Source organism: Nuphar pumila, chromosome 17, assembly GCF_984573655.1.
Source record: "Nuphar pumila chromosome 17, dmNupPumi1.hap1.1, whole genome shotgun sequence".
In the NCBI taxonomy this organism is placed as follows: Eukaryota; Viridiplantae; Streptophyta; class Magnoliopsida; order Nymphaeales; family Nymphaeaceae; genus Nuphar; species Nuphar pumila.
The window spans coordinates 67,005,987-67,028,862 of record NC_143265.1 but is presented as its reverse complement, the minus strand read 5'-3'; the positions used below and the strand labels follow the sequence as shown (position 1 = coordinate 67,028,862).

Sequence of the window (22,876 nt, the reverse complement as noted above, 5' to 3'; positions counted from 1 at the left end):
TATAGACCCCCCCCATTTTAACAAAAATAGTAATGGGCCTAGAAAGGGAATAATATGCCATTATTGTAATGAACCGGAACACATTAAACCGGTTTGTCCAAAACTCAAAGGAAATGTAGCCGCGGTTGGGGAAAATTCTCCAAAGAAGGAAGAATGTACCAAAGAAGGAGATATCAAAGAAACTCTAAATCACATCTCCGAAGTTCTCCAACATCTTCTCAAGACTTCTCCTTCAACATCCGGGGCCGCCATCGCCTACTCTTTATCACCTCCAGGTATGTGGATACTAGACTCCGGTGCTTCTTTTCATATGACATCTCATAAAAACTCTCTTTCAAATGTTTTTTCCGAACCCATATCCTCTTGTGTTTCAACGGCCGATGGTACATCATTAAAAATTGAAAGTATTGGATCACTTGATTTTAAAAGCTTTTTTGTTCCTAAAGTAAGAATCGTTCCTAAAATTAGTCTCTTTCTCACCTAAAGATTGCACCATGCAAGATCTCCAGTCAGGGAAGCTGATTGGGCAAGGCCATAGAAGGGGTGACCTCTACTTTATGGATTTTTTGACTCTTCCATCTAAGTCATCTTGCAATCTTGTAAAAGACAAAAGTATTGGAATATGGCATGAGAGACTTTGCCATCCAAATTTTGTAAAAATGTCTCTTTTTCCGTTTTTGAACAATACTTGTAAAGACAATCACATGACTTGTAAAGATTGCATTTTTGGGAAATCTAAAGCTACTCCATTTCCTTAAAGAAGTTACTTTACCACTCGGCCATTTGAACTTATTCATTCCGATGTGTGGGGACCTTCCCCTATTTTGTCTAAAGGAGGTTTTTCGTATTACGTGGTCTTTATTGATGACTTCACTCGATTTACGTGGATTTACTTCCTAAGTCTCAAATCCGAAGTTTTCTCCTTTAAAGAATTTCACGCAATGGTCAAAAATCAATTTTTGGGAAATCTATCTATTCTTAGGTCCGATTCGGGAGGCAAATATATGTCCAATGATTTTCAAAACTATTTAAAAGAAAATGAAATTTGTCACCAACGTTCTTGCCCCAACACTCCGCAACAAAATGGTCTTGCGGAAAAAAATCATAGGCACATAATAGAGACTACAAGAACGTTATTAATTTCAAGAAATATTCCAAAATCCTTTTGGGCCGAAGCGGTTCTAACCTCTACATATCTTATCAATAGAACTCCTTCATCCTCTTTGGAAAATCTTTCTCCATTTGAAAAACTTTACAATATGTCTCCCGATTATAAAAGACTAAGAATTTTTGGATGTAAATGTTTTGTTCTAACTCACAAAAATGATAAACTTTCTCCTAGGGCTATTGAATGTATCTTTTTGGGATATGGCGAAATACAAAAAGGTTATCGATGTTTTGACATACTTAAAAACAAGGTTTATATCTCTAAAGATGTCACATTCCTTGAAGAGGAAAATGGTTTTTCGCAACAACCAAATGAAAATATTGATTATTCCTTTCTATTTGACTTGTTGCCTAAAGAAAACATCATAGATGATCATATTAATCCTAGTGAATCCCTTAGTGAAGATCTTTTTGAACATCCGAGTGATGATCAAAACTTAGAAGAAAATGTTTCAAGACAAATTCAAGTCTACTCTAGAAGGAATGAAAGAAATCCTCCTTGTGCCCTTGAAAATTTTTCCCAAAGTGAGTCCATTGATGAGACCTCTCAAAGAAGATCAAATCGGATTTCCAAAATACCAAATAGATTTGTTTCTTATGATTCCTTTTCTCCTAACTTTCGAGCATGCCTACTTGCTCTTCACTCCTTTCATGAACCATCTCATTACAATGATGCTAAGCAATATGCTCATTGGAATGAAGCTATGGAACTGAAACTTAATGCTCTTAAAAAGGCACAAACTTGGGAAATCATTGATCCTCCCAATGGCAAGAAACCCATTGGATGTAGATGGGTTTTTAAAGTAAAAACTAAGAGTGATGGTTCATTGGAAAAATATAAGGCTAGGTTGGTAGCCAAGGGATATGCCCAAGAGTATGGGGTAGATTATGATGAAACTTTTGCCCCAGTTGCTCGAATGACTAGTGTTTGAGCTCTTATTGCTATTGCCTCAGTTAAAAAATGGTCAATCTTTCAACTTGATGTCAAAAATGCCTTTTTGAATGGTAATTTAAATGAAGAAGTTTATATGGAACCGCCTCCAGGTATGAATTTAAATGGAAAAATTTTGAAATTAAAAAAGGCTTTATATGGACTTAAGCAATCTCCTAAAGCTTGATATGATAGGCTTAGTAACGTATTAATCAATTTAGGATTTTCTTCTTGCTATACTGACACTGCTCTTTTTGTTAAAAGGACAGGTGACTCCATTATTATGCTTCTACTGTATGTTGATGATATGATCATTACTAGGAATGACAAAAAGGGAGTAAATGATGTAAAGTCCATGTTAAAAGAAACTTTTGATATGTCTGACCTTGGTTATTTGAGATATTTTTTAGGGATTGAAGTGGCTTATTCCCCGCGAGGATACATCCTATCTCAAATGAAATTAGCTGCAGAAATTTGTACCAAGTCAGGAATATCTGATGAAAAGAAAGTTGAGACTCCCGAAGTTATTAATGCAAAACTGAGACTTGAAGATGGTGTTCTACTTGAGGATCCAACCCCCTACCGTCAATTAATCGGATCTCTCACCTATCTATCCATCACACGTCCAGACATAGCTCATGCGGTTCATGCAACAAGCCAGTTTCAGCATGCACCTACTTCGGTTCATATGGCAGCCGTAATGAGAATTGCGCGATATATCAAAAATACTATATCCAAGGGACTCTTCTTATCCTCTTCCTCATCTCTTGACTTAACTGCTTTTACTGATGCTGACTGGGGAGGAAATCCCAATGATCGTATCTCAATAACGGGTCTTTGTATTTTTTTAGGTGAATCCCTCATTTCGTGGAGATGCAAGAAGTAGCAGAAGGTTTCACTGTCATCCACTGAAGCTGAATATCGGGCCATGGCAATGACAACTATGGAAATCGTATGGCTCAGAAGTCTCCTTGCTGACATGGGCGTCCCCATTTCCACTCCCACCAAGCTCTGCTGTGATAACAAAAGTGCGATATACATTGTCAGCAATCACACCTTTCATGAGTGGACCAAGCATATCGAAATGGATTGCCATTATGTTCGAGACGAATACCTCAGAGGGACTATCTCATTACCATATGTTACTTCAGAGTATCAACTAGCTGACTTCTTCACCAAGGCGCTCCCAACTCCACGATTTATGTTTCTCCTTAGCAAACTTTCGGTCTTCTCCCCATAAAGTTTGAGGGGGCGTGTTAAAATATGTGTATATATATATATATACATATACTTATATATATATATACATCCGTATATATATAAGTATATATATACATATATGTATATATATACGTATTCTCTTTTATTGAAATACCCGATAGGGGTATTCTTGTAAATCAGCCAATGTACTTGTTACCTTTTTCCTTTTTTCTTTTTTCCCTTTTCCTTTTTTATTTTTTTCTTTTTATTTTCTTTCTTTTGGATGACCACAAGGGCCCCCACTCTTGTAGTCGTTGGGGCCCCAATGGTCAGATTTCTGTCCGTTGGAGCTCCCAACGACTACAAGGGAGCCCCCTTGTAGTCCCTTCTTGATGCCCCCCTCCTCTATAAATAGAGGAGGTGTTCTCCTCTTGTAGCATGGGTTTTTCACCCTTCTTTTCCTTTCTTCAATAATATCCAACTTATGACTTTAAGTCATTTTCTATATTTGAGAGTTTTGTGTGTGCACATTTGGTGTTTGTGTTCTTGGCTCTAGTGGTCACTCTTAAAGAGTGACTTTTGCTCTATTGGTGCTTCCGCCTCTTTTCATTACATCCTGCCCCCCCTAGCTACGCCTTTGCTTGTGCACGTAAGTCTCAAGCTACCCTTATAACTCATTCTTTTGCCTTTCTATTCCTCCAAATTTTGAACTTTTTCTGAGAACTTGTCATTTGTCTTTCTTCATGATGCTTAAGCAGTAAAAATGAGTCAGTTGATTGATGAAATATAAATTAGTATGTACTATTGAATATTTACTTTGTAGATTATTACAATTTATGTAGTATGGATTTAATGATTGATGAATATTATTATGTTGTATGACTGGCTATTTGTTTGTTTATTTTTTATGAAACCATTATCAGAGTTTAAACCTTTTTTTGGGGGGGGGGCAACTTTCAGTCATAGTCAGGTCTTGGTTGTAGGTAAAATCTTTGTTCTTGGGATATTATAAGCTTTTAGATAAATCTTGGCAAAAATCTCTGTACTAAAAAATACAATATAACAATAATAGTAAAATAAGTAGGTTTCAGTAATTTTCTTTTCAATAATGTAAAGAGAACACGAAAAATCTCTTAAAAAGAAAAATAGAAACTAAGAGTACTTGTATTTAAGATATAGAAAGCATAAGCAAGGAAAAGTTTTGTAAATATAGTGATAAATATCAGGGTATTTTAGAAATGTTTTCAACTTCTAAAAGTTTGAAGCTTTTAGAAGTGATAATTTTTTTATATTTTTATAATTTTAGATATTTTTTATAGTTTTTTAAGTTTTTTTTTAAAAAAAATTGAGGCTTACGCTTTACGCATCGAGGCTTACGCCTCGCCTCAGATTTTGGTGGAGCGCCTCACTACGCCTCAACGCTGTATAAAAGTAACTAAGAAACAAATTATATAATTGAAAAACTAATTATATAATTGAAAAATAGTGTCCTATAAAACAACAACCAATAAGCAATAAAAAATCTCAAATATGTACTAAAAAAAATATGAGATTAACCTATAAAAGTTAAAATAAGTTCTTCTTCTTCTTATATTATTATTATTATTATTTGTTAGAACTTGTATTTCCAGCCACGTCAACCTTTAGCAGAAAAAGAGATAGAGGAAGACAAGAGGTTGCTGCACAAAAAAGGTCATCAACGTGACCTAGAGAAACTGTGTTTATATACAGTGTTTTACAAAATACTATGGATGATAATGTCCCTGATTATAAATACAAAATACAAATGTGTACATGTGCAAATTAGAGATACAAAACATAATATATGGATTTGGACCAGACGTAAATCCAGAACCATATCACGTCTTCTTTAATAGTCTCCCTCAAGTTGTGCATGATCTTGAATCATGGACAACTTGCCTTTTAAGAACCAAAAATTATTTTTGGTTAGTCCCTTTGTAAACATATCAGCCACTTGATCTTCAGGGCGAACATAGTATGACTCAATTTCTTTCTCTTCAACCTTTTGCCTGACAAAATGTTGATCTATCTCGATATGTTTAGTGCGACTATGATGAATGGGATTAAAAGAAATATTTACCGCAATTTGATTGTCACACAGTAATAATGATCTTGAGATAGATTCTCCCAATTCTATTAGCAAGTGTCTAACCCACGTAGCTTCTGCTGTGGCCGCTGCCATGAAACGATATTCAACCTCAGTACTATATCTGGCAACAACCTTCTGTTTTCTACTACTCTAAGACACAATGTTGCTGCCAAGAAATATACAATAGCCTGAAACTGACCTTCTCTCATCTGGATCTCCTGCCCAGTTCGCATCTATATAGATAAAGATTTTATGAGCCCCATTATCTATAAGATTCCTCTTGTAAACAAGTCCATCTCCTATCATACCCTTTAAGTATCTCAATATCCCCTTAACTGCATTCATGTGCCTAGTTCGAGGTTCGTGCATAAATTTGAGACACTTGATTTACAAAATAGACAATGTTAGGTCTAGTGAAGGTAAGGTAGCATTCCGACTATACTTCGATATCTGGTGGGATAATCATATAAGTCTCCATCATGGGAACTCAACTTCTACTGTAAAACACTCGGAGTAGCTAAAGGCTTGCAATCTTTCATTCCTGCTCTACTTAACAAGTCAAGGGTATATTTATGTTGTGTTAGGGTCAACACATTGTCTTTTTTGTCAACTTCTATTCCAAGGAAGTACCTCAATTCTCCAAGATCCTTCATTTTAAAATTCTGACTTAAGAATTCCTTGACTTCCTGGATATGACTGCAAGAGTTGCCCTTGATAATTATGTCATCTACATAAATCAATAAGAATGTGATTGTATGCTCGTCCCTGAAGATGAAGAGTGAGTGATCAAGAGTGCATCTGCGAAAACCAAGATTTTGAACTTTGAGAGAAAAACTATCAAATCAGGACCGTGATGCTTGTTTTAAACCATAAAGAACTCTCTTTAATTTGCAGACATACGCCTTAGGATCTCCTTCCACATATCCAGGTGGTTGTTCCATATAAACTTCTTCTTTAAGGTCACCATGAAGGAAAGCATTCTTCACATCCATCTGGCTCAATATCCATTTGTGATGGACGACTAGAGATAATATGATATGAATTGTTCCTATCTTGACCACAGGGCTAAATGTCTCATCATAATCGTGGCCATATTCTTGAGTGAAACCACATGCAACAAGTCTTGCTTTGTTTCTTTCAATGATCCCATCAGGTTTATACTTGATCTTATAAACTCACTTAGACCCTACGATTTTTCTATCCTTGGGTCTGGGAACAACTTCCCATGTTTAACATTCATATAGTGCTTCCATTTCTTTATTCATTGCCTCTATCCACTTGTGTGACTTGACTGCCTGATGGAAGGTAGTAGATTCATCTTGCTTTTCAACCTGTGACAGAAATAACTGAAAATCCAGAGTGAAATTATCATAACTAACCCATCTCTGAATTGGGTGTCGAATTCTTTCTGATCTCCTGAGAAAGGAACGATTTTCTGGTTTATCAACAATTACATCAGTAATGGTGGGAATATTTTTTGCTGCTCTTCTCGTATAGACTGGTCCTGAAAACTTCTCAATGGGCGGCAAATTGTCTATCTTGATTTGAGTTGTGCAAGAGGTTTCATTTGGTACAAGAGTAGGCATGGAATCAACACTGTAATCTGATGAACACTCTTCGTTGATGTTAGCAAACAACTCGGCATTCAACCATGGAGAATAAACTTCAACACTATGACGCGTATTTTGTAAAGAATGCCCATCTTCAAAATTCTGCTCATCAAAAACCACATTTCTGGAGATCTTAACATGCTTGGATAGAGGCTCGTAGCAACAATATCCCTTATAATCATCCGCATATCCCACAAATCTGCACTTAGAAGCTTTATCCTGAAACTCATTTCTTAATGATTTATCAATATACACATAACAAACACTGCCAAAAACTCATAAACTATCATAATCTGGGTGCTGTCCAAAAAGAGTATAATAAGGTGATTTATTTGCTAAAGTGACCATCGACAAACAATTTATAATATAAACTGCAGAGTGAAAAGCTTCTGTCCATAACTCAATAGGAATATGACTGCCATGCAATATGCTCATCACACTTTCAACAATGTGGCGATGTTTCTGTTCAGCCACACCATTCTGTTGCGGTGTGTGCTAGCAGGAAACTCTGCGGCTTATACCATTGTTTCGAAGAAAATCAATAAAGTCATTTGAAGTGTACTCACCTCCCCATTACACTGAAAATTCATAATATTTGACGAAAATTGAGTTTTGACAAAGGCATGAAAAGTTCTAAACAATTGAAAAACTTCAGATTTATGTTTTATGAAGTATATCCCGGTATAACGAGAATAACTATAAATGAAAACAACATAGTATCGACTCCCCAAAAGAGAACAAGTAGGTGCCGGACCCCATACATTAGAGTAGATGATCTCAAAACGTCTTGAAGCTCTTTTATTAATTGAATTGAAAGAAAGAACATGACTCTTGCACAATTGACAACTTGTACATTTCTTATTATCAAAAGTAGGACTCAAACTAGATAAGAAGATAAGATTATCTCTTACAAGCTTTTCAACAAAATACAAATAAATAAAGAAATGCCTTATTGATGAAGTAACATCCAATAAGAAATAAAAAATCTCAAATAAGTACTAAAAAATGAGATTAACATATAAAAGTAACTAAGAAACTGATTACATAACTGAAAAACTAATTATATAATTGAAAAATAGTGTCCTATAAAGCAACTACCAATAAGCAATAGAAAATCTCAAATAAGTACTAAAAAAAATGAGATTAACGTATAAAAGTTAAAATAAGTTCTTATATTATTATTATTATCTCAAAAGGGCATTTCTTATCCTCTTTCTCATCTTTTGATTTAACTGCTTATACTGATGTTGATTGGGGCGGTAATCCAAATGATAGAATCTCAACTACTGGTTTTTGTATTTTTTTTAGGAGATTCACTAATTTCTTGAAGGTGCAAGAAACAACAAAAGATATCTCTATCCTCAATTGAAGTCGAATATCGTGCAAAGATGTGTTGTGTCAACAACAGTGCAATCTATATTGCAAGCAATCATACTTTCCATGAGTGCACATAATACATTGAGATGGATTGCCATTATGTTCGTGATGAATATTTAAGAGGAACTATTACATTGCCTTATGTCACCTCGGAGTATCAGTTGACTGACTTCTTCACCAAAGCTCTTCATACTCCTCATTTTCTCTTTCTTCTCAGCAAACTTTCGGTTCTTTCTCCGTAAAGTTTGAGGAGGAGTGTTATATATATATATATATTATAATTTCTTTGCATTGTTCGATAGGGGTATTTTGGTCTTTTTTAATGTATAATAAGTTGTTTATTAGAAACAACTTATCTTTTCTATTTTTCTTTATTTCTTATTTTCTTTTTCTTTTTTTTATCTTTATCTTTTTTTACTTTTTAAGCATTGGGGCCCCCACCTTGGAGTCATTGGTGCCCCAACGGTCATATTTATAACCGTTGGGAGCTCCCCAACGACTCCAAGGGTGGGGAGCACCCAATGGCTCCTCCTCCTCTTGTTTGTGTATATATAGGGGTGTTCCCCCTTCACTTTATGTATTGTTCTCCCACTCATTCTCTTAATAATATTATTTTTTTGCCTTTTGGCATTATCCCTTTGTGGATTTATGTGGGTGCACTTAAAGTGCTTGTGTACTCTCCTTTGTTTTCGTCTTTTGTTGGACTTGTAAGTGTTCTACACTTAATATTTGTATTTTCGCTTACTTCATTACAATTTTATCCGAATGTCGTAACTCAAACATATCAAATGTGTTTACTACTGATGGTACATCTCTTGAGATAAAAGGAATAGGGAACTTTGAAAATATTTCTTAAAATTCAAAAAAAAAAAATTCAAAAATTATATATATTCCTAAATTAAATTTAAATCTTTTATCCGATTCTCAATTATTTGACCATGGATGTAATATTTCTTTCTCCTCCAATGATTGACGGGTATAGGATTGCTAGTTAGGGAAGCTGATTGAGGAAGGCCATAGAGAAAGAGACTTATACTACATGATTTTTTTGGAAATACCCAAGAACACTTTTTGTTGTAATGTTCAAAAATTAGATTTGGATTTATGACGTAAAAGGCTTGGCCATCTTAATGTATCTAAAATTCAGTATCTTTCAAAGATGAAAAACTTTTGTAATTATGAAAACTTTACATGTGAAGATTGTATTCTTGGCAAAATGAAGAGATTGTCATTTCAAGAAAGAACCTTCGTTTCTTCTCGACCGTTTGAGTTAATACATTCGGATGTTTGAGGCCCATCACCTGTTATATCTAAGGGTGGATTTGTGTATTATGTAATTTTTGTTGACGATTTTACTAGACATACTTGGATCTATTTTTTAAACATAAATATGAAGTTTTCTTACATTTTCAAATGTTTCACAATTTGATCAAAAATAAATTAAAAAATAATCTATCTTTTCAACTGATTCAGGGAGAGAATTTTTATCAAAAGAATTTAAAGACTACCTGGTATTACACATAAAAAATCTTGCCCTTACATTCCACTATTAAAGTTTATATATGTATATATATATATATATATATATGCTATCATATATATATATACTTATTGTTTGCATATGTACATATATATTTCTTTATGTAATAAGTGAAACCCATTAGGGGTATTTTGGTTATTGGTGTTCCTAGAGGGCACTTTAGGGTTTTTCTTTTTAATGTATTTTATTCTTTTTCTCAAAGGCATTATAGTCCTTATAATGCCCTTGGAATAGAGCTATTGGGAAGTGCTCTCAATAGCTATATTTCTAGTTGTTGGGAAGTGCTCCTAACAACTATATTTTTAGCTGTTGGGAGCACTTCCCAATGACTCTCCTTTGCTTTTTTTTTTGTGTATAAATAAGGGGTGTAACCCCTCTTGTATGTTAAGCTTGTTTACAAGCATTCTCTTAATAATATTCTTATATTTTTTACTTGTGTTTTAGCCCCTAAGTGGCTTGTGTGGTTGTGCTCTTATATTGACCCATAAGTGGTCTTGATTGTGTATGTTCTTGTATGCCCATAAGAGACACTCACATATGTACTCTTTTTGTATTTTCATTACATGGTATCAGTGCATTGATGCTCTTGGGTTGTATCTCATACGTGAAGATCAAGAGGAAGATCATGAAGAGCGGTGAAACTTTGGTTCATTGGCTTGTTGCCTCAGGAAGCATGCCATCAAATTTCTTCGACACATTTCTTGCCTTCCTCTTCTCTTCTTTTCTCTCTATCTTTTATCTTCCTCTACTTTTTTTTTTAATACAATGGCCGAAAAAGAATTAGTTATAGTTGTTCCCATCAAATTTGATGGGAAAAACTATAATATGTGGGGCCATTGCAATGAAAAGAATCTTTGTTGGCAATGACTTGTGGGATTATGTTGATGACTCAATATCGGAACTTCAACCTATTCTCACAAAATCTATTTGTGGGGAAGATGGTGAAATCAAAGAGGAAACTCTTAAAGACAAAGAGAGAAAAAACTCTCTTAGACTACAAAAAAGCTATTAAAGCATGGGACCTTGGTCATGCCAAGGTCTATCCCTATTTATGGGGAGTATGTGTGAAAAACCTTGTGAAAATATATTAGAATTTGAGAGTGCCGATGAAGCAAACAAACCTACACCCAACATGATGGTGCTCATAAATGAGACTTGCAAGATAAGATTCACAATTGCAAGCAAAGTGAAAAAAGTGTTAGAGAGTACTATGGTACTCTTAAAAGACTTTGGGACTAAATGACCAAAATAGAGCCAATTTGGGTTACCATTGACGATGCTTGCCGTAGAAAAAATCAAATCCTTGGTGAACAATTTTTTCAATTTATGAGAGGGTTTAGGCCCGAGTTTGAATATTTTCGAGTATCTATCATCCACCAGAACAAAAATCAAGAGGAGATTCCACCATGAGATTTTAGCCTAAGTTTGCATAGAAGAAACAAGGCTAATCTAGAAAGCCCAAGGATAATGTATTGGTGGTTTTTAGAGCCGGTGCCAATACTCATCCTTATAGGCCTCCTCAATTCAACAAAAATAATTGGAAGCCAAGGAACTATGATGAAAGATATGTTTGGAAAAATGATAATAGAAAAGGGAAAATCTTTTGTCATAATTGTGGAGAACTGGGGCACATCAAACAGAGCCTAAATAGTTTTCAAATGCGGAATTCAGATATTCATTAGTTCTTCCGTGTTTTCAACTCTACTGCTCATAGCTTTTGCGTGTTATACTGCCTAAGGTCTGTTGATATCCTCATATACATCCACTGCATTGATAGGTTCAAGATATCAAGATTTTGTTTTGATGTATTCACAGAGGGGGAACAGGGAATTCAATTATTTTAAGGACAACTGTATTTGGAGATAATTTTTCAGGCTTCTGAATTTGAAATGTATATGAGCCAATATATGACAAGTACTAGTAAAACTGGTGCTGGCATCAGTTCACTGAAGAAAAGCTTTGAAGGGAATATATTAGTTTAGTGTGTGGCCTACAGAATGTATGGGAACGTGCGTAGTCTCTTTAATCAACCATGTCCATAGACTAGGTTTTCACTAATTAAATTTTACCCATCTGTGGAACTAGGCTAATTTCTTGGTTATCTTTTTCTTTTCTCATAAAAGGAATGTTATGCAATGAGTTGGCAAAGTGCACGAGTGACAAAATGCATTACAAAAAGATAGACGATTACCATTGTGAGATGCTTGAGTGCAGGTCAAAATCATATTTTAGCTAGAGATATTTTCTTTTTCTTGATTTTCTTGGTGCACATTTTTTTCTCTTGAAAGAAGTATTGTGACATTAGGTGAGCAACGAAAAATAGCAAAAGAAAAAGGTGGAAGAGTATCATCATGAGATATTTGAATGCAGTTCCTTTACATATCATATTATAGCTAAAGATCTTTTCTTTTTCTTGATTTTATTGGTGGCCTTTCCCCTTTCTTCTTGAAAGGAATATAATGGCATGAGGTGCTGAAGCACATGAGCAAGGGATGTCCGAAAAAACATCAGACCATGGCTTTTAAATGTGCTTACTAAATTATGTCAGAGCGTTTGGTATGAAAAGGTTTGAGGGGAAAACTTTATAAAATGAATGAGGTGAGGGGGGGGGGGGGGTCAATTTTTTGAAGTAGAATTTTTTTTTATGATGCTGCCAGCTTCAGAGATTCAGTGTGAACCTGAAAGTGTCAAAATACGGCTTTACTTCTTGTGTCTGAATCCCAGGTGTGGTTCGACCATAGCATAGAAATCAGAAAAGGGAAATGATGCATACTTGCTCAGAGTTTGATTTATTAAGGAAATCCACGAAACTGGCTACAGATTCCCTTAAAGATATTACAAAGTGAATACACCTTTTTACATGAATACCTTTGTCCAAAGACTATTCATGGAAGACTTGATATAGATGGCATTTTGGCTTGTGATTGAGAAGGAAATGATTTAAAATCATGTTTGGCAGTTTAGTCTCCTTCCTGTAATCTAATATTTTATTTTATGTTCCACCAGTGACACCTGGTCATTATTGAATATCTCTAGTAGTAAGTTCATTTTCTTCTTCTAGGATGTTGCTTATTGTAAAAGATGCAATTCTTTGACATCATCAAAACTCATTATGAAATTGTTCAAGTCGGTCCGATTATTTGCTGGAGAAGAATGGATGAAAGAATTCAAAAGTAGAATTGAGCGAGCACAGAACACATAATGCTGAAGCCAGTAGACATTTCTACTATTTACCATGGCTGAAAATTGTTTTCCTCATGGTGGAAAATATGAGATATTTAAAAGACTCCAATTTCTCTTTTTCCCCAAAACTGACCAATATTTAATTTTCACCATAAGACCACTTTGACAAATAGTATTAGTCATTAAAAACTAGAAATAATAATTTTTTTCAGGTTACATAGTTTAATATTATCAACATCCTTTACAATGATTACAAAGTTGGGTTAACTTAGCTCTGTATACCTTCATAATTCTGTGTCTAAACTGCTATGTTCGCTGGTCACTCTTGTTTTCTTATGCTTCTCTCAGCATCTTTTGAATTTTATTTCCAATAAGTTGGCATGCCTTTTTTCATCATTGGTTTATTCAATTGTAGTTTATGTTTTGTCCATTATAGTGCTTAATGTTTATTGTATTTGGCCATGAAGCATGAAAAAGTTTTCAGTTTATGGGAATACTAATGAGTTGTATTTGTATACTGTTGTAGGTTAGGTATTTACTTACTGGTGTTAGTGGGGAAGCAAAACCAAGAAGGTTACTTGCAATCATGGGGCCGTCAGGATCAGGGAAAACAACGTTACTAAATGTTTTGGCTGGTCAACTGGCAGCATCTCCACGATTGCGCCTAAGTGGGATTTTGCATGTCAATGGGAGGCCAAGATCTTTTTCTTCATATAAGTATGTTCAGTGACTTGGTTTGATTATGAATATATTTGCATAAAACTCTTTGTTTAAAATTTCCCCATATACATCATCATGCTTTTTCTTAGAATCTTTACATCATGCATTTTGACATCTCTCTCTCTGTAGGATCGCTTATGTAAGGCAAGAGGATCTTTTCTTTTCTCAACTGACAGTTCGTGAGACTCTTTCACTAGCTGCTGAGCTCCAGCTTTCTGAATTACTATCATCTGAAGACCGAAATAGATATGTGGACAAGCTTCTGCTTCGTATGGGTCTAGTAAGTTGATAAACTTAGGTAGAATAGAAGAATGCTACGTCCAAAAGATTTCTGTCTGCTTTTATACTATTGTACCTTTTTTTTTAATATGGTTATGAAATTGAACTTATTATACATTTTTATCTTGTTTCTTCTGTTGGTCATCCTATTCATATTTCATTATATTTCAATATTTTTGGAGAATGATGAGAAAAGGACAGAATCTTAGTTGCACTTAAAAAATCAGGTTGTAGGAAATCACTGGGAAAACTCTCATAATTTACAAATTCAATTTGAGAAGTCCATTTCCAAAAGTAATTTCAAGAGGTTTGGTGACACCAAACCTAATCTATGGAAGAAAACCTTACCAAAACAAGTCGCTTAATTGGGTTTAATTTGACGACTATATGTGCTAACATAGGAGGAAATTTCTCATTCTATTAGTTGTGGTGTTCCAGAGGCAACATGATTAAGAAAATCATTAGAAGATTTGTGGCCATGTTGTAATATCGTGTATTTTCATATTTAGTCATTTTCAGATTTTTCAAAAATTTGGCTAAGTCTAGGAGAAAAATCGTTTGAACCTCGATACTGGGCTGATGCTTTTGAGTCTAAGCTTGGCCTAGGTCTCATCGACATGGTCGAGATGAGCCACTCAAAGTATAAGAAAAAGTTTAATTTTCGACCTTTAAATTCAAGCAAAATTTGAGTGAAATGTGAGTTATTTTCGGGCGAAATTCAGAATTTGATATTCGTGTAATATGTCATTGGATGTGTCTCGGAATTCTGAGCTCAATGATATTTTATTTTTCTGAATTCGAGTTCCGGTTGACCCGGAAATCACATTTTTTAAAAAATTGAGCAGTTTGTCGTTTTGGATCTGGAGTTGGATCGGGCTGGATCTGAGGGATTTGATCCAAATTAATATGGATCTGGACTCTATCCAATACCCATATTAATCTAGATTTGGTGTAATCCAAAATCTATTTGGACCCTTGGAGATGGATTTGGATCTTGGATCCAAATCCAGATCCAAATCCATGCTCAACGGTTTTATAGCTTTAAATTCAATAACAAGCTTTAATTTGGAGTTAAATAAAGTTAAGAAGCCTCCCAAGTTAATTTGGTAATTTTTGGAAGCTTCTAAAAATTTATTTATTATTTCATATTAAATAAATAAATAATTAATTAATTAATTTAATGTAACTCAGAAAATTTATTTTGAGGTTTGTTTATGACTCCTAATAGAGCCCTTAAATCCACCTAGAAACTTCTAAGGTTTGAGAATCAAGGAGTTCCACATAAAATAAAATTTTGAAAAAGTCAAACTTTAAAGTTCCAAAGTTTTCGAAAAACTCTAAGAGAGAAGAGAGTTCCAGATGGGGCTGAACTCTCTTCTCCAACCCATCTAGAGCTCTATAAATAGATCAAAATAAAAAAAGAGAGAGGAAAGAGAAAGAGAAAGGAAAAAAGAAAGAGGAGAGAGAAGGAGAGGAAAAAAAGGAAAAAGGAGAAAGAAGAGTAGTTTAGGCTTTTCCAACCATCTACCCACGTTTTTCAACTTTCACCATCGTTTTTCTTCAATTTTTTTTAGTCATGGTATGGGTTTTCTCTCTTGAATCAAGTGAGAAATTGATATAAATTGGATTTCCATGCAATAATTTTACGGAAATCCATGCAAAAAAAGGTTTAAATCTATGTTTTCGTAAAATACATGAAGGATGATGCATGGATCTTCCTCCATGGTTGTACCCTTATGTATTTTCATGCTTTCATGTAATAAAAATTCTGTATATGCCAAAACAATTTTTTTATTGGTAGTAGACATGCTTATTTAGATGTTTCTTTTGGTGGATATCGATTTCCTTAAAAGTATTTTGTGATTATTTCAAGCCTTTCATAATATAATTTTCTGTACATATTGTTTTATGCTAAAACAGATTTTTTTCATGACAAAAAGAGCACAGGGAGTGCTTGTTTAAGATAGTTCAATATTCATGTAAAAATCGTGGATGCATGAAGTTTATTTCTGTTTTTAGCATGTTTTTTTTTTGTTGAATGGTGCTTGCATAATCATGTCGTTGGGATATACCTCCAGTTGGTACACCACGTATATTTGATGGCTTGTGGAACTGAGATTGAACTATTAAATCTGTCCACGCATAGTTGGTTTTGATGATATACATGGCTGCATATCATGTGTAATTTTGGTAAATGAATGCCTGCATGTTTTAAAACCAATATTCTGTTCATCTTTGCAGCTTGTATTTGATCAGGCATATGCAGGTGGACAAGGTTGTTATGGTCTGGTCAACAGACCAGTCGAGTCCAACTCGGCTGGCCAAGCTTGGCCAGACCTGACCACGTCCTGACTTGGGCCCGCAGGTCCCGGCCGAGTGGGATCGGTTGGGGCTACGTCTTGTTTAAAAAAAAAGATTTTTTTTTTGTTAGACTGCAGTCTGGCCAGCTTGGGCTAGACTGAGTCTTTACATCTCGGCACCTGCTGGGCCCTACCAAGCTAGCAGAACCGAACCGAGTCTAGCTGGTCGGTTCTGCCAGACCTGTTGGGCAGCAGGGTATTCAAAAAAAAAGTTTTTGTTGCCAGACTTAAGGTCTGGCCGGCCGGCCAGTCGATCCCAGCTCGACTGGCCATGCTTGGACAGACCTGTCCAGGTGCAGCCAGGCCTCGTTAGGCTTGTTTTTTACAGGCCTGACTAGTGCCCGTGTGGCCTAGCTGAGTGGGGCTCTCCTGGGGCTGCACGCTGTCATTCGAAAAAAAGGCTTTTAAACAAAGAAATGTTATTTTTGAAAAGCAAAGCTTTGTGCGGCCATACCTTGGCAGCATGGCAAGGGGGTGCACAGGCCTAGCAAGGCAGTGTGGCACCCGTGTCAGGCCCAGCCGACTGGGTGGGCTGGGCATTGGCTTTTGCATATATTCAAAAGAAAAGAAAGGGGTGAATGTATGTTCTGCTGGCCTGTTTTTACAAAAGAACGAAATTTTATATTTAAAGATGGAACTCTTGTGTTTTCGTAATTCTGGAATTCGAGATTTTTATAAGCATATAAATTTTCAGATTTATGTTACGATACATGCTATGAATGAGGAATTACCTTGTGTTTGAATTTATGTGATATGCTTAAGTATTATGTGATTTGAATATTGTTTCAAATACATATATAAACGTGAATCATGTGATAGAGATGTTTTGCATGTACATAATTGCATGCATACTTACATATTCAATGAGAGTGACTCATGGAGGAAAGAATGTGTGTGACATAAATACGTGTATCAAATAGAAGCGTGCACTTAATATGAATGTATGAACTCATGCACATGCACATGACTAATATTGTTTTATGCACATTGTTAGATTGACATATATGCATGTGCATTGGAAAACATGATGACATCATTGCATATTTGGCATGTTACGATTTTTGCATATGATGTATCAATGATCAATGGATCATCATGGGCCTGGTGAGCCCCAAGCTGGATTGCTCCTTTACTTGTTTTTATGCATCGCAAAAATCACATTTGACATTTTTCTCTATATTGCACTATTCTGCATTTTTGCACGGGCTGGAGTCCCGTGATGAGCCTCGCATTTGAAAATGTTAATTTGTGGTATTAATTTGGCATGCACGGTTGTGGATAGAAAAACATGTGATATATAATGACTGTATTGACACGTTTCTAATGATTTTTGTATATAAATGCATGGATGATCAAGATGATCATCATAGGCTGTGGAAGCTTTGAGCCAGTGTGCTCTTTACTTTACTTGTTTATGCATTGCAAAGGTCATATTTGATATGGTGATTTTAATTGCACTGTTCTATTGTTGGCACAAATGGTAGACCGTGAAGAGCTGCGCACATTGACTTATCAGCTTATGTTTGCATATTAATTTGCAAATTTATGGAATTGATTTTAATAACAAGATAAGAAAGAGAACGGTGTAATTAACGATCTCTTGATGTTCCTTTTACAGAAAGGTAATCTTGGGTTTAGCGGTTTGGGGACCATGAGGATACAAGAACTTCGTGTGCGTTGTTGCCTCTGAACCTGATATTGAGATTCTTCTCCTGGCCACGGTTGTAGGGAGAATCCATCACTTTGCCTGTGAGTGGTGTGTAGACACAACTGTTGTTTTGGTATACCAAGAAAAGTGACATTTGTAGATGGGTGGTCCCTGGTGTCCCCAACATTAGATGAGTGGTCTAATGTTCCGAAGGCTGTTTCAGTTAAGGGCTAAGTTTGAAACCCAGTAATAAAATACAACTTGTGTGCTAAGTTACTCTACGAACCTAACTTGACCTTGGGGATTTTACCCGTTTGGTGTATCCGCGGGCAACAATAATAATAAAAAGAGAAACTTAAATTGTGTGCATCTAATAAGGACATGCATATGAAAATAGTACTTTGGTAAAAAATAGTAATTCATGAATATGCATAGAAATCATGCATAATCCTGCTATGCATTAGATCATGCATATTTACTTGTTCTCTTAGTTGTGATGTATGGATAAATACATGATGCATGCTCTCTATTGCATGATAGCACGTCTTTAATGTATAATTAAGGTTGCCTATTAATATTAATTGTTCCCTCTTGTTTAGCATTTGTTCCCTATTACTTACATGATTGTTTAAATTATAAAATTGTCATAAATGCATCCCTCTAAATTGCTGCATAAATCTTATATGTATTTTTTATGCTTATTTGTTTCATTAGAGGGATTCATACGCAGAATTCCTTGAATTCTGATAGTTTACTTTTGGTGTTTTTCGCAGTCTCAGATGACCAATGAGACGACTTGCTTATATGAGGAGCTACGGGGGGGGGGGGGACCACATGACTGCTTGACAGACTTTTATGAACAACATGGCTCTTTCTTTTTATTTTCTTTTATGCACTCTGATGTCCTTATTTGATTTTCTCATGACTCTATTATTTATTATTTAATAAAGTTGATTTAGTTTGTATTTGGATGAAAAGATGGGGTGTAAGATCCCTGGTGGTGTGTTGTGTTATCTAGTTGTTAGTGAAATTGTAAAGGCCCCGGGTTTTTGGGAACTTTCCACACTTGTTTAAAAAAAAGAAAGTCTGCACTTTTTTCAGGGGTATGAGTTGGGATTGTTACACATGTTCAATGATGTAAATGCTAGAGATACAACTAATGCCATTCTTATGAGTGACACCTACTGATCTAGGTGGATTTAAGGATGATCTGAAGCATATGAGCGAGGTTTTATTTAAGGTGCATGTGATACACTCAACTACGACATGACATAACTCTGGAATCGTTTACATGCACCAACCTCCTGGTTTCGAGGTTGAGGGGGAGTGTCAGAAGGTGTGTAGATTGAGAAAGGCGATTTATGGCTTGAAACAGAGTCCTCGCCCATGATTTCAAAAGTTGTTTGAAGTGATGTCATGCTTTGGCTTTAATAGGTCAGCAGCAGATCATACACTATTTATAAAGAAAACTAGCTCTGACATAGTTGTTATGGTGGTATATGTGGATGACATCATTCTTACAGGAGATGATGTGAAAGCTATTGAAGCCACAAAGGCTCATCTTCAAAAACACTTTGTTACAAAAGACCTTGGTTCACTCAAGTATTTTCTGGGTATAGAAGTTGCCAGGAGCCGTGAAGGGATGGTTTTGTCTCAACGGAAGTATGTTCTTGCTTATTAAAGGAAACAAAAATGTTGGGAGCTAAACCAACAAATATTCCCATGGACCATAAAGTTCAGTTGTTTGAAGAAGGGTCAAAACCGGTTGATAGCAAAAGCTATCGCTCCCTAGTAGGGAAGCTACTGTATGTAACTGTGACCAGGCTGAATATTGCTTTAGTAGTAAGCAAGGTTAGCCAATTTATGGACAAACCAACTGAGGTACACTGGAATGCAACTATTATGATTCTCAGATATCTAAAATCTTCTCCTGGAAAGGGGTTATTGTTCAGGAAAGGTGGAACTCTGGAGATAGTGGCCTATTCTGATGCTGACGATGCAGGATCTGTAGTGGATAGAAAATCTACCACAGGATTCTGTGTGTTTCTGGGAGACAACTTGATTTCTTGGAGAAGTAAGAAACAAAATGTGGTTTCTAGGTCGAATGCAGAATCAGAATATCGAGCTATGGCCCAAACAACTGCTGAATTGATGTGGGTTCGTACTGTTCTTCATGATCTTCAGGTGAAGGTTTCCTCTCCCATGACCATGATGTGCGATAACAAAGCTGCAACATATATAGCGAACAATCCTGTATTTCATGAGAGAACAAAGCACATTGAGGTTGATTGCCACTACGTAAGAGATATGGTTCAAGCTGGTCATATCACTACCAAATATCTAAAGTCTGAAGACCAAGTTGCAGATATGCTTACAAAACCTCTTGCTAGACCAAATTTCTCAAAATGTTGTGACAAGTTGAGCATGATTGATATCTATGCTCCAGCTTGAGGGGGAGTGTTGAGAATATGTGGTTTTAAGTTAAGTCTTTTTATATTAGAGGCTATTTGAAATTTTGTTTTCATAATGGGCTTAGATGTAATTATTCTTTTTAGCCTCTCTCTATTTAACATAGAGAGAAGCCCTAATAACAGTGAACGCATTTTTTATCTGTGCAGCCGTCTCTCCCTCTCTCTCTCTCTACCTAGGGTTCGGTACTTCTCTCTCTATAAGTACTTTGCCGAATTATCCTCTATTTGGGATGAGCTTGCCATGCTTGAGCCCAAGTGGAGTGGCGAAGCTATTGAACTTAGATACAAGCAATTAGAGGAAGATCACTTCTTTAACTTCCTAAATGGTCTTCGACCCGAATTTGAACAAATTCGGTCTTCTCTTCTATCTTCTTTCACATCTCCTTCAATTGAAGATGTTATTACCAAGTTAAGTGGAGAGGAAACTCGTATGGGCATTAGCAAGCAAAATTCAAGTGTTCTTGCAATGCCCACAAATCAAGATGAATGTGATGAAGCTAATGCCGTGTCTAGGTCTGACAACAACTTGAGGACATATAAACCTCCTCACTTTAAAAACCAAAATCAATGATACAATGGTGGTCAAGGCGGAAGAAGGGACAATAGCAAAATTGTGTGCCACTTTTGCAAGGAACCCGGTCACATCAAACCGGTTTGTCCTAAATGGAAGAAACTACTTGCAATGACAACCACATCTCAACCACAAGAAGAGGAATCTACAAGTGAAGCTCTCTCTCTAAATCAAATTATGGAAGCTCTTCAACCTCTTCTTAAGGGAGCTATTTCCGGTGCCGCCGTATCCACTCCTCCTCCAGGTAAAACTTTCTGGCTTTTAGATTCGGGTGCATCTTTTCATATGTCTTCAAACATCTCTTCTCTTTCCGAATATTCTAAAAGTTTGTCACCATCTTTTGTTTCAAGACGGATAACACTTCTCTTGAAATTAAGGGGATTGGAAACGTTTAAACTCAAAATTTCTTTATTCCCAAAATTAGATTTATACCTAAATTGAATTTGAACTTACTTTCCGTCTCTCAACTCTCGGACCTTGGATGTGACAATCAATTTTCATCTAATAAGTGTTTAATACGGGATCACCGGTCCGGCAAGTTGATTGGGGAAGGCTCTAGGAAATGAGACTTGTACTATGTGGATTTTCCCCAAATCCCTAAAACCCCTTTTTGTAATGTGACCCAACATAAAGACATAAATGTTTGGCACAAAAGACTTGGTCATCCCAACATCACCAAGTTATCTTATTTGCATTTTATTAAAAATCTTTGTAAAAGTACTTTCTCTTATAATGATTGTATTCTTGGAAAAATGAGAAGTATGCCTTTTGAACAAAGATCTATGTTTACCACAAAACCTTTAAAAATTGTTCATTCGGATCTTTGGGGATCGGCACCCGTCATATCCAAGGGCGACTTTTCCTATTATGTGATTTTTGTGGATGGTTTTTCTCGATATTGTTGGATATATTTCCTTAAACATAAGCACAAAGTGTTTTCATGTTTTAAATCATATCATATGATAATTACGAATCAATTTAATAGTAATTTAAAGATTTTTAGCACCAATTCTGAAGGCGAATATCTTTCCAATGAATTTAAGAAATATCTTGAGGACTATGGTATTGTCCATCAAAGATCGTGTCCTAAGACCCCACAACAAAATGGGTTAGCCGAAAGAAAGTATAGGTATATCATTAAAACCACTAGAACCCTTCTTATTTCCCAAAGTATTCTAAAAATTTTTTGGGTCGAAGCGGCTCTTGCTTCAATTTATCTTATTAATCGTCTTCCATCCAAAAATTTAGATAAAATCTCTCCTTTCAAAACTCTATATGAAAAAGAACCCGATTATAATAGATTGAGAGTTTTTAGTTGTATGATTTGTCCTTACAGATAAGAATGATAAACTCTCACCTAAAGCCATTCCTTGTCTTTTCTTGGTTACTCCGAAACCCAAAAAGGGTTTTGATGTTATGATACTAAAAATGATAAGTTATATGTCTCAAGAAATGTAACATTTTTGGAAAATGATAGTGGTTTTGAAAAGAATGAATCTCATTTAGAAAATACCGACTATTCCTTTCTTTTTTATCTTTTATGTAAAGATGATGATATCTCTAGTGATGATGAATCAACATATAACAACGACAATGAAGTGGTTGAAATCAACAATAACTCTAACCCTACTACCTCTTAAGAAGAAAATATAACTAAAGACCCTATCACCTATACTCATAGAGATAAACACACCTTTAGAAGTGCTATT

The 22,876-nt window shown here is 35.5% G+C and overlaps 1 protein-coding gene across 1 annotated transcript in view; it reads left to right on the top strand.

Moving 5' to 3' along the window:
- Nucleotides 1–22,876, top strand: part of ABCG7 (ABC-2 type transporter family protein) — a 135,923-nt gene that overhangs the window by 43,363 nt on the left and 69,684 nt on the right. The window contains exons 2-3 of the mRNA XM_089993905.1: nt 13,645–13,835; nt 13,968–14,118. Coding sequence (XP_089850031.1) covers nt 13,645–13,835; nt 13,968–14,118 — 342 coding nt within the window. The remainder of the gene's footprint in view (nt 1–13,644; nt 13,836–13,967; nt 14,119–22,876) is intronic.